This window comes from Nymphaea colorata, chromosome 7 (genome assembly GCF_008831285.2).
Source record: "Nymphaea colorata isolate Beijing-Zhang1983 chromosome 7, ASM883128v2, whole genome shotgun sequence".
In the NCBI taxonomy this organism is placed as follows: domain Eukaryota; kingdom Viridiplantae; phylum Streptophyta; class Magnoliopsida; order Nymphaeales; family Nymphaeaceae; genus Nymphaea; species Nymphaea colorata.
In genome coordinates this window covers 8,052,539-8,064,876 of record NC_045144.1, presented here as the reverse complement: position 1 = coordinate 8,064,876, position 12,338 = coordinate 8,052,539, and the positions used below count along the sequence as shown (strand labels likewise).

The following is a 12,338-nucleotide window of genomic DNA, read 5'->3' as shown; positions in this document are numbered from 1 at the left end:
ATAAAATCATGATTTCGGAGATGAGCCGGTCTTTTAAGCAAAAACTGTGGGCTTAAAACCATTTCTACTTGGTACGCTTGTGTTTCATCCAACTTTCACGTCAAGCGATAATTTATTGTAGTAAACCCGCGTCAACAATTTGCTCTGCATAGCCTTCATTAGTGATTTATTCCCATGTATTAGCATGTAAATCCTTATGATCCTTGCAAAACCCATCATTATCCCTTTCTTCCAAGAAGTAATTTGGATTGTTTAAATTGTCCTGTGACCCAAAGGATTCTTGATTCCAGCCAATCCCTGACAATCAGCTTTCTTCCATTTTTGATTCCCAATATAATCTTTGCATAGTTCCCCAAACCTGCTTTGAATGTTCTTGTTGGTGCTGTGCCCTTGATGCTTGCTGTTGTTCCTGAGTTTCCAGATGGCTAAGTGAAAAGAATCCTTCCAGCATTTGTCTAAGAAGCTATCCTTGAATTTCTTTTTTGTGCCACCACTCTTAAACTTTGGATGAGGTTTGATGGTGGGAGCTCATGTCTACCAAAGCGCTCAAGAACAGTTCGCCACACCTTCTGTGCTGTCGGGCAAGTGAAGAAAGGTGCCGCTCGTCTTCAATAGTTGTAACATCTTGATGCTAGCTGAAGACCATGGTTTTGGGCATACTTGTCAAGAGGAAGACGCCATTTGACCCCAGCTTTGGCACAGGTGCAGATTTGCGAATGCTGTGCCAAACGCATCTCCTTTAGATCTCCATCTCAGGATTATCCTTCCAGACCAGAGAATCCCTGGTCTGAGCAGTGGAATGGGGAGGTCAATCGCCACAGATTGAAGAAAATCACCGACATAATTGACTCCCTCCTCCACGATGTCTTTCAAGGAGAGGTTCGCAACAGGGACCCACGCTACTGACATATATATATATATATATCAGAATATTGATTTGAACATAGAACCTCTAACCTGCATACCAATTTGAGCAATCAACTTTTTTTTATAATTTCATGAAACACATTTTATATGTTTTCCTTCTCGAACTTAACCAAGTTCAATTGAGCCAAACTCACTTAACTCGAGTTCGACTCAGTTAGGTTGTCGAGTTTATTTCTTAACTTGAACTCAAGTTTCAGTCAAGTTTTTCGAGCGAGTTCGAGTCAAGCTCCAGTTCACTCGACTCATTGAACAGCCCTATTCAAGATTTGCTTTTTCATATTCTAATATGAAAAAAGAAAAATCAAATCTGAATTTTAATCCAAAATCCAATCGATCCAAATCTGAATTTTAATCAAAATCTGAATTGTTGAACGGAATTTGGTTGATTTTCAAAATGTAATAGCATTACATATATGACATATGTTTAAACAATAAATCTGATCTAGATTCATATCCTAATCAGACTATATATTTACATATGCCTGAATCTAAATTCAAATCCAATCCGATGTTATGTCCTCAATCTGAATCCAATCAGATTTCTTAATCGAATATTTTTTTTTTTCACATCCTATTTTTTTAGAATGGTTTGATGGTATATCTAATCCAAATCGGATATATTGACATCTCTATACACAAGACTTTACTTTTCATAGCCTTTAGCATTTTAGCAACAACATACTCCACGCATTTGCATATACAGATATGCCATGTCTTAGAAATTTTCTGACTCCACACTATGAGGTGAACTCATCTCTTCGATTTCCTTAGCTCCTTCTTTTCCAAGAACTTCTCGGTTCTCATATTGTATTTCGGTCCCATGTTTGACTTGCCAAAAAATGAGACCAAATCGTCGAATGCCTCTACCTCAACTTCATAGTCCCTTCCCCCAACTTAGACAACTAAGTTTTGATACTAATTGTCTCAGCTGTTCTTCAAGTCTACAGGGTGCAGCAGTCCCCACTCAAATCAAACACAAGGAAGAGGAAAAATAAATGTGGTGAATTCCGAGCAATTATTATCATGTGCATAAAGAGAACTTGGATTACATCATTTTCATTCACATTTTTTGGCTTCAATGTGTGTTTCATTCTTGAACGCTTAGATCAAAGTAATTCCCAATTTAGACATAAAGACGCAGAAGGACTTTAAAAACCACATGTGCTTACATAAATATTAATATCTTTACATTTTAAGCTATGTCAAGGCTCATCGAAAGTAGATGCAAGAGAAGATTCACTTTTCCTAAACTTAGGGACGTACTTTTTACTATACTTGATTAGACGTCGACATTTCCATATTCAAATATGAACAAAGAAAGTATACGTGATATTTTAATATGAATTCAAATTTGAATCTGAATTCGATAGGATGTCATTTCTTAAATTCAAATCTGATATGATATTTTAAATTTGATGTCATTTTTTTTATATCTAATTTTTTTTAAGCAATTCTGTCGGATAATCTAATTAGATTTATAGACTTCCTTGTATAAATTATTTCATGTCTCAATAAATCTTTTCGTTTCTCTCCTTGAACAAAAGGAGGGTAAACATTGTTGCATGGACTTAGAAAATGAAAAAGGAAAAAAAAAAAAAGAGGGTTGTTCAAATTGTCATAATCGGGTTAGGGATCCGGTTCTGGACCCGCCTTATGGACTGATCCATTAGAACGGGAGTCCAAACCGGAAAAGGAGAGGGAACCGTTGAAGGAAAGTTTTAAAATTGAAGGGTAATTTAGTCATTTCATTGTAAGAGCAGTTCCGATTTCGTTCAATTACGGGGACGATCGGTATCCTTTTCATTCGCCTCGTTTGCTCACCTTTCTGCCCTTGCTTGTGATGTAAATATCAAATATACCGCTCTCCTTTTCTCATTATTTTTCGCGACTCCTTCGATCTACCTCGGGTGCTTGCTTCAGGGGCGGAGGATCTCTCTCTCTCTTTCTTTCTCGCTCTCCGTCTGCCTTGGAGCAAATCCTAAGGTGTTTCTCTCTTTCTCTTTGGTCCGTGGTGATTTGTCTTTGTGATCTATCTGATACTCCGTTGTCTGAATCTCTAGTTTCTGCTAACTAAATTTGATTTCGCAGTTTCTTCTATCCCTTTTCGTAGCCCCGAGGCATTGATGAGAAATGAGATTTGGGGATTGGATCTGCATTTCTTTTTTGTTGGTGGATGGCCTCTCCTCGTCATGCATTCTGTGATGTTCGTGATTTATGAGTTTCCTACGGGTGGATCTGTGCTTTCTTGTGCGGATTCAGATGCAGGATTCGAAATTTTTTGTTGTTTTCCTGGTCCCTTGATGCTTGTGTTTGTCGTCGCTGTCGTGATATACTTTATGAATGGTTATGATTGGATTTATGTAGATGGTGTCTGTTTCTGTGATTGTCTGCATGTTATTTCCAACTAGAACGATTTGCGTGAACGTGCTAAGCGTACTACATTGTTTTCCTTTTCGTCTCTTTTCATTTTTTTCCCTCTATTTTTATTTACGCGCAGCAGTTGATCATTAATGGGCTTTACATATCTGATCTCATCGTATAAGAATGTTAATCTGCTTTCTCTTGAAACTTCTGTGAACTTCAGAAGAATGCCAATTTTATTTATATAGTCGTCATATTATCGTCGTCGTTATCATCATCATCATCATTATTATTATTTTTCTCGTTATTGCTTATGAGATTTGTAAATCCATTGGCGAGAGCTTCTCCATGTAAAAGTGTGTAACCGACCCATTAGTTTCTCAGTTTCTGAAATTATAAATGTTGAAGGAAACAGTTAGTGGATGATGATAAGTTGGTCTGTTCAAACTTCAAATATATACGTAGACTCTGGGAAAATATTTCACGGTTTAAATTCATCAACTGTGGTTATCAAGTCTTGTATGATTTCTTTCTTGGGGAAAGGATATTCTGGGACGAAATATTACTGAGAAACCAAAAAATTTAGAATGAGATTACCCTTAAATTTACCTATCCTCATTCTGGAGGAAATTCACCCTCAGTTAGCTTTTCTAAGGTGACCGAAAATATTTGTACACTTGCTAGTCCTTTACGCATGATGATTGTTTGTTGGGTTTTTCTTTCACATGTTTTTTGTGTCGTGTCTCATAATTTAGTGGCGATTTGAGATCAAGTCAACACCTGTGCATGCCACCCATCAAGTTGGACCAAAAGATCTAGTCCGCTAGAGATGGCAGCATACCAATGAGAGAACATTGTCAACCCTGACGGAGGACTTTTGTTGCCGAGTGCCCCAAGATGACATTGCTTGAAGTTCAACCTGCTCTTACGTTTGGTACTTAACTGATATACCAAAACGCCCTGGGGTGATTTTTGTGCTCTAAATTACACGCATAAACCACCAAGATTCTATTATAACATCATTCATCGTAATTAAACCGATGCCCTTAGTTGCCACACTAGGATGACTCTCATCCTGGTGCTAATTCCAGAAAGCTTCTTTCAACCTTTGGCAGCTCTTGCTCCACTACAAGTAGCCCTTTTCTTTGTTTGCCCTCTAAGGCTCCGATTAAGAAATGGAGATTGCTCTGATATCACCAAGAAGTGTGATTTTAGTGAATAAGTTAACCACATAAACCTTCAGGATTCTTGAATGTTGTGCTTTGGTATTTACTCCCAGATGCTAATTTGTTTGACTTTTGTTTGGGGGGGTGGGGGTGGGGGGGGTGCGGGGCGGGGCACACAGGTATGTTTGGTTATAGAATAAATTCTATATATGCATGGCAGATGCAAAAACTCCACAATCTGTTGTTGTGGAATCTGCCGGATCTCCAACGTGATTCCATATGATAAGTTTAGTACTTTGTCAGTATTCTCCATCGATGCAGTTATAGTGATGAGCTATTTAGCTTATAATCACATAGTTATATATGAGTAGATCTATGTATGCAGAAAAAGGCCCATTTCTGAGCAATACAACCTTTAAATAATGCGGTAATGTTTCTTTCTTTCTTGAGACAGTTCCACTACAGGTTATCTGTTCTATGAATTTCTAGATGGACTTTGGTTCAAACCTCCATTGAATATTTTATTGCCATGAAATTATCTATCCACAATTGGCATCAAGACAAGGAAGAACTTAAAGGTTATTTTGAAAGAACGAGTATTAAGGTTCATGAATTTATGGGTTGAAAAAGCCTTTGCAAATTACAGGCAACATCTACTGTTTTTGAACCAATTAAAGTAAAAGAGTTTCTTCTTGTATGTTAGGACAGAACAATGAAAATGCACATATTGTGTTTGGGAGGTTTCCGTTGGGCTTTCTGCTGCAAGCTCATACTTTGTGGTTGCAGCTAAACAAAGTTTGCAAATGGTTGTCTTTACTTGCACTGGATTGTATTTATTGTAGTCAGTTCTTTATGTAAATAGCTTGCTTCAAGCTATTTCCCTTGTGAGTTCATGACTTTGTACTTGGCATTGTAAAACAAGGTACATTGTTTTTGCCCCAATTGGAAGTGTTCACATTTTGATTTGCTTGGTACCTGTGATTGTATGTGCCTCTATAGCTCATTCAGTTATGTTTATTTTTTTGTTCATGTGTTAATTCAATGACGCTTAGGCAAATGTAGCAAGCATGCACCTTTGTGTATATGTGAGTATATGCAACTAGGTCAGTAGGTGTCAATCCGTGTCTGTGGGTGTGAATGAAACTCTGAGGTGAATTGACATGTGCTTGAATTCCTAAAATTGTTAATTAGCAGATAAGACTTGCATTTTATTATCTTGCTGCCTTAAAAACTAAGAAAGGCAAAAAGAGAGCATGTCTGCCTCTGTTTAGGGTTGCCTTTGACTGCGTGATCTTAAGGATCACAACACATGGACACTAAAGTAAGGTCCACGTAGTCGTGTCGCTGTACTCATACCCAAAATGGGTACTTGGACACACTTGGGTACTTTTTAGATTGAAATTGATCAAAACTACTTAATTTTGCTTGATTTATTTTTTTCCAACTCAGTTTTCATTCTGTTTTTTGGAGTTAATGTTCATTAGCATGTAATGTTATTATTTATATCACTTGTGTATTTATTGTTGCTTCATTTTGATTTTTTACATTATTTTGCATATATACATATATATCCTACCATACCCTGTACTCACATTTTCCAAAGTTTTTGTACCCGTACCCATGTGACTTAGATTGCAACCTACAATCACATTCGGACTGTACCTAAAGATTTAATGTATACTTGATTTTATTGTTTTTGTATAGGTTTACTTTACATAGAGATGTGTATATGGATTGTGACAGTAAGGTCAGAATATAGGACTACAACCTTGCACTGGCATCCCCACTGAATTTGATTGTGCATTGTGAGACAATCTGTAGTGTGCCTGGTAAACATTTTGAGCAAACCAAATAGGAGTTGCTTGTAGTTGGGTTATTTACAATAAAAATTTATAGATTTCATTAACCAAGATGCTGTGCTCATTTCAATCTTTTAACGGGCTAGGAGTTGCTTGTAGTTGGGTTATCTCAAGTGCAAACTTGTTTTTGTAAGCTTCCAAACCTTGTATGGTTGTAAATGGATTCAGAAGATCAAGTGAACAGGAAATTGGATAGGTAGAGGAGAAAAAGACTTGCACTTCAGAACTATCTTTGTCATTTATATCTTTCTAATTTCTATCGTCATTTAACTCATGAATTTATTGTTATTTGAAATCTGTATATTTTTTTCATTTTGTTCTTCTCAAATAAATTGATAACTGTTTAGAGAGACCTTTTCAGGCCCATAGTCTCCATAATATTTAGGGAAGATGGGTCGCGGAGTCAGCAGTGGAGGTGGACAGAGTTCACTTGGTTACCTATTTGGTGGTGGTGAAGCCCCCAAGCCTGCAGCGACCAGCCATAATCCACCTGCGCCAAATCCCACCGTCATTGCAAGTGATGGACCCACCCCAAAGCCAACTGCTTCTGCCCCACAAGCTGATGGCAAGCAGATCCCTGCTGGAATCCATTCAAATGCTTCCAATAACTATTTCCGAGCAGATGGCCAGAACAGTGGAAACTTTCTTACAGTATGTCTTTCACTTTCACAATCTTGATCCTCGGCTGCAAGATGTCTTGCTGTCATTAAAAATTCAATCGCCATAGCTTCTGTTTAAGATTGATTTTGGTATTTAATGCTCTCTAATGTTTAAAATTGATTTTGGTATTTAATGCTCTCTAACTTCCCTACAATAGATAATCTTGTCCGTAATTGCTGATGATGACCCTACATTTTCTTATTTTGGGACATCATTCTGTGACGGGAACGTAATGCAACGTTTCATAGGCCTGCTTCCCTACTGTCTCTTGGAGGGGTTTTTTTTTTTTTTTTTTTAATGAACAAATCAATTTTCACTGCATCCCTGATTCCTTCAATGAAGCACTAACTGGTACACACTTTTTATGAATCTCTAGGATCGACCTACCACAAAGGTCCATGCAGCTCCTGGAGGTGGATCTTCTCTTGGGTATCTTTTTGGTGACGGCAGCAACTGAGGCTCATGGCTGCATTTGCTTCACAGCAAAAAAAAAAAAAAAAGAAGTTTGTTTCAATTTGATTTCGCTCTTGTTGTCTGCTTAATCCTGCCAGAGAAGAGCACCTAATGAACTACAATTTGTGTCTGATGGTGATCTCTGAGGAACTGCTAACTTCCCCTGCAATTTGATTGAGAGGCACTTATATTGTCATATTGTTACAGCGCTTAGAAAGTCTAAATGTTCGACGGCTGAATTCCAGAGATTCAGAAACATCATGTGGCATCTATGTCTAACCCCATGGAATTTCTATCCCCTTCCTACTTAAAGTTTGTGGGTGCAATACCGTAATATGTTTATATGTTGAAATACCATCAGCTTTATCTGGAGAATCGGTATGGAGGTAGATCCTTCTGAAGTAGTTGTCTTCAACTAGGAAAGCACTTGGTTTTACTCGTGAACAATACTAATACAACGTAGCATTGAAGATCAGTTGGATTTGACTTCCCTTGTTAGATGAAAATATTGTTCAAAATGAGACCTATGCCGTGATAAATTAAGAAGGGTTAACTCACACATGGCTAGAAGGTTGGTTTAAGTGGTTCGAGTTCGAAGTGCAAGAATGAATACTTAAGGTAATAAATAATTACTGGTTTGCGACAACCGCTTCACAACCATGCCTGGCAAAAGCCTATAAAGGAAAAAAAAGGAAAAAACGATCTGGCAAAAACTGAGTTTTTTAGCTATATATAAACATGCGTAATTCAACCATGCCTAACTATTTTTTTTTTACTTTTTCTTCTGCAGTTCGCTTGTTTTTGTTTATGCCAGCTTTGCCAATTGAACAGTGAACAGTAGTACTTCATCTCAATGTCATACATATTGGGTATCCGTACTTGAATGATATGCTATACTGCGCAATAAACACAAGCACAAATATCGTTTTATTCAAATATCATCAACACGAGGCTGATATGGCTTGACTCGGCCCTGCAATGGCCAACACTTTGAGACCCACGTGTCGGGCACTGTAGAGTATCCAATTTAATGTGTATCGGCTGGTACACGCTAATAGGCACGAGATTGATAGCATCGAATCACCAAAAATAACACTCTTCCCATATTCAAAGTGCAAGAAGGCCAGTTATGCAAAACTAGAACCTTTTCTAGGGAAGTAGAATCAGGACTATGATACTGTAGCTTCACAATGGCTTTTCCAGGGCCTTTAATCAGGCATCAGATACAGATACTTTTCCACTTAATGTTTGAATTATAGCTTCCAAAACTTTGATCTCTTCATCTTTCCTTGCAATCACCTCTTGCTTGGCCCTCAGCTCTTCCATGTGAAGTTCAAACACCTCTTCAGACCAAAAGAAAGGACATATATTAGTGTGAGGAGCAGTATATATACATATATATATATATACACATATATATATATATGTGTGTGTGTGTGTGTGTGTGTGCGTGAGAGAGAGAGAGAGAGAGAGAGAGAGAGAGAGAGAGAGAGAAATCATGTAAGCTACCATAGCATCACCTAGTGTAACCTGTAAAACTTCTTTCACTATCAAGATAGGAAAGACACGTTAAAGGGGAAATATCCAAATTCCAAACACTATGACACTGAACAACCAGTCTTGAAGACAATGATAGTAATGTAAAAGCATTGTCACAAAAACCTGCTTTTTTCAAAAAGAAAAACCATTTTATACGTCAAAAATATGTCAGTTGAAAAAACTAAGTTTTTTTTTTAAATCTTTTTCATAATTTGCTGAAATTTTCTCTAGTTTTTGAACTTTACCGTATTATACTCTAGAAAAATCTCACCATTTAAAACCCAAAAATGATATTTGTCACAGAGTATTGTGTAAACGACATTTCTGATTTTAGGGATGAAAGGATTAACCCATAAAATGTTCTGCAGTCATGTCAGTGGAACATTAACACAAAGAACTATAAGGAGTGACAAATCCAAGACCCTAACAGAACCTTTCGCTGCACAAATGAAAGTGCTAAAGGAATTCAAAGGCACCGCTTGGTTCAACAAAGAGTAAGAAAAGACACTTAGAATTCAAAGGCACAATCCACAAGCATAACAGAGGGACCAACAAAAAGAGCATATCTGTGGTATTTCTGTGCATCATAACAGCTTCTTAAAGGGTTCCTAGCCAAGTCCATCATAGGGTACATAAGAGATTAGTTGTAAACTACATTGTTTTATGCAGAAAACTACCTAACTTTCAACTGAAAATGTGTTGAACCAAAAAAATTATCATGGCTACTCTTACAAGTTTTCTTGGTCTATTGACTGCTTTCTGTTCTCAGAGGGAAAGGACCACATCCAAAATGGAGAAATTCTACAGGTCAACAATTGTTTGGAACATTGAAATTGTTGATAAGGCCAAGATTTCTCCAATATGTGTGGATACTCTGCAGCTGTTAGCAAGCATGATCCAAAATAAATGTTGCAATTTGCTTTAGAAAAATGCGATTTAAGGATATCGTTTAGCACAGTCAATTTCCAATAATAAGAGATAAGCCTGAATAAATTGGTTAGAGACAACAAATGATGCAATTATTTATCATTTCTCAATGCAATTCAGAAGATCATAGTAATGCTGCATATTCAAGATGCATCCTTAGCTTCCTGATAAACTGATTTTTATGTATGTGTGACAGATTATCGTAATTGTATATATAAGGCATACTTGTTGTATTCTCGAGCTCTTTCGATAGTTCCTGTGCATGTAACTCAGCCGCTCGCTGGCCTGCTTCAGCCTGCCGCTTCTCTGCACGAGCACGTGCGGCTGCTGTTATTGCAGCATCCAGTTCCCGCTCCAATGTTTCTACTCTCTGCTCAAGGGCCTGCAAGTAACAACTTCTTCCCATATGAATTGTACTACACAGAGGCAGAACAGACAGACACAGAGACGGAACTAGCACAGAGATATCATCACTTCAAGAACGCCTCAAGACATCCTTATGATTCAATGATAACTCCAATCTTGAAATTGTTTCACAGTATTTTCACTAGAAAACACAAATTTTTAGTATATCTCTGGCGTACCTTCCAGGTTGCCATGTCATAATCTCAAATATGTGCACGATTTCTTGACCAATTTTGATGCACTGAACTATAAAGACCGTACTAATCACCATGAAATTCAAATGGGCATCAATCCAAGAACTTAAGGATTTTGCTTCCACAGTTTAGAAGCTGAGCGACATTGATATGAAACACTAACAGAGAGCATGTGAGAAGATTCAGCAAAGCGACACTCTTTGACGAACAAACCCGGAGTGAAAGCAATCAATCACAGATAGCAGTGTTGTAAGGCTAGGAACAAAGAGGAGAGAACAAAAAACTTGTATTGCCATTTTGCCACGAGAGACGTCCATCAAACTAAACGTGGTTTAGCTTCCTAGGATCAATTATCAGATACCTAAAATTCAGAAATTCGTCTTCTCACCCTGAATTTCAGAAGTCATACATCTTAATTTTGTCAATTCCCAACGCATTGTGGTTGTAGGAAAAAAAAAAAGAAAAAAAAACACGCCATAGAATGGAAACCTAAACTCATGAACTTAACAGATCATCCGCACCTCAGATTTTGGGGCATAAAGTAGGGCCATATTTGAGGACCATTCCCGCAGCAACCTACGGTGGCACACAATTCATACGCTACTCACATCTCAACCGAGAGATTCGGTGACTTCCTTGATCATTGCATTTTCTAATCTATTGTATAGGCATAATTTTCAACAAATTTGCTTTAGAAGCAAGTAAAAAGCCAAGGAAACAGAAAGAAGATTAGGCTAATTCTTAGCTTACAAGTGGTTAGTTTTACCTTGATTGTCCGAGCCTGATCGGAGACGAGCGTCGCCTGAGAGAAAGATTCGTCGTCGACGAAAACCGCCTTCTTGACCAGCATCTTCTGAAGAGAACCGAGGGTCGTCTCCATTTCTGTTAAATTCACTATCGCCGCTTTCCATCTCTCTAATCCACTAGCCTCCATTAGGATTCCTCAATCCTTCTTCTTGTTCTCCTCCTCTTTGAATCAAGACCCGTACTTTTCTTACTTAAGAACTCCCCAGTTTCTTCTTATTCTTCTTCCCTCCTCTTCTTCCCACAGGATTGAGATTACCCAATTTCTTGTGCGTCTGCTACCTTCCACTGAGTTAAGATTCCGCAAGCCTCCTCCTTCTGTCCAGAAGCAGCCAACTCCTTCTTCCCCTCCTCGTTCCAACGCGTTCAGGGGCGTGTTTGGGGATCTGTCCAGTCAGAGACTCGTCGAAACTCGGTGAATTTGGTGAAGAGCCTGATTGGGAACAACCATTCCCCACCCACAGTTAGACCGAGATCCAGATCTCCATCCCCTATTGGCAAGAAGCTGGCAATCCATTAGTGAGTGTTTGATGATATGAAATTTTGGTTCTAAGAATAGAAATTGTAGAATTATAATTTCTCTCAAAATTTAAGGTTTTAATTTTTTTAATTTAGCAAACAAAATACCTCATTTGTTTGATAACTCTATTTTTATTTTTTAAAAAAGTGAGCATTTTGATTCTAAAATTCTAGAGATTTAGCTGTAGCAAAGTTGGTGTTAAAACCAATATCTTTCATGTATAATAACATTTTGGGTTTAGAAGTTTTAGGCTAAAAGCAGTTTCCTCTAAGTAAGTAAACATTAGAGCAAAACCCGAAGAAACCTAAACTTATCCTCAGGCTGCCCATGATCCTAAAAACTAACTAATAAAGCTGTTCTCGAGCCAGTCTCAAATGAAATTGGCTTGGGTGGGAGGATCGCTCACCTGAATTGAATTCGATGTGGGAAAATTCTTAGGACTATTTCTATGTTTGCATCTCAACTACATTCCCAATTAAATTAATCAATATTCACATGATTTAATATGGTAATAATTACATTC

At 37.7% G+C, this 12,338-nt stretch overlaps 2 protein-coding genes across 3 annotated transcripts; one reads left to right on the top strand and one right to left on the bottom strand.

Annotated features, from left to right (window-relative positions):
- The first annotated feature begins 2,750 nt into the window (after nt 1–2,750).
- LOC116258099 (protein SPIRAL1-like 1) lies at nt 2,751–7,622 on the top strand. 2 transcript variants are annotated; one of them, XM_031635215.2, is made up of 3 exons: nt 2,751–2,910; nt 6,675–6,964; nt 7,350–7,622. In XM_031635215.2, exons 2-3 carry the CDS (start codon nt 6,704–6,706, stop codon nt 7,428–7,430), a joined length of 342 nt encoding a protein of 113 aa, XP_031491075.1. In that variant the 5' UTR covers nt 2,751–2,910; nt 6,675–6,703; the 3' UTR covers nt 7,431–7,622. The 2 variants fall into 2 exon arrangements, with proteins under 2 accessions (XP_031491075.1, XP_031491076.1); XM_031635216.2 differs by having other exon boundaries at nt 2,800–2,910; nt 6,661–6,964.
- A 708-nt stretch (nt 7,623–8,330) lies between these two features.
- On the bottom strand, nt 8,331–11,790 carry LOC116257078 (uncharacterized). Its single transcript, XM_031633693.2, has 3 exons — nt 11,258–11,790; nt 10,118–10,274; nt 8,331–8,769 (listed from the first exon to the last, which is right to left on the bottom strand). Exons 1-3 carry the CDS (start codon nt 11,423–11,425, stop codon nt 8,639–8,641), a joined length of 456 nt encoding a protein of 151 aa, XP_031489553.1. The 5' UTR covers nt 11,426–11,790; the 3' UTR covers nt 8,331–8,638.
- Between the last annotated feature and the right edge of the window lie 548 nt (nt 11,791–12,338).

Excerpts from the sequence above, each read along its gene's own strand:
- LOC116258099 (XM_031635215.2), top strand. The coding sequence starts at position 6,704 with ATGGGTCGCGGAGTCAGCAGTGGAGGTGGACAGAGTTCACTTGGTTAC. Across the intron at positions 6,965-7,349 it reads ACAGTGGAAACTTTCTTACA|GATCGACCTACCACAAAGGT; the intron begins GTATGTCTTTCA and ends ATGAATCTCTAG.
- LOC116257078 (XM_031633693.2), bottom strand. The coding sequence starts at position 11,425 with ATGGAGGCTAGTGGATTAGAGAGATGGAAAGCGGCGATAGTGAATTTA. Across the intron at positions 10,275-11,257 it reads ATCAGGCTCGGACAATCAAG|GCCCTTGAGCAGAGAGTAGA; the intron begins GTAAAACTAACC and ends TGTTACTTGCAG. Across the intron at positions 8,770-10,117 it reads AGAGCTCGAGAATACAACAA|AGGTGTTTGAACTTCACATG; the intron begins GTATGCCTTATA and ends TTTGGTCTGAAG.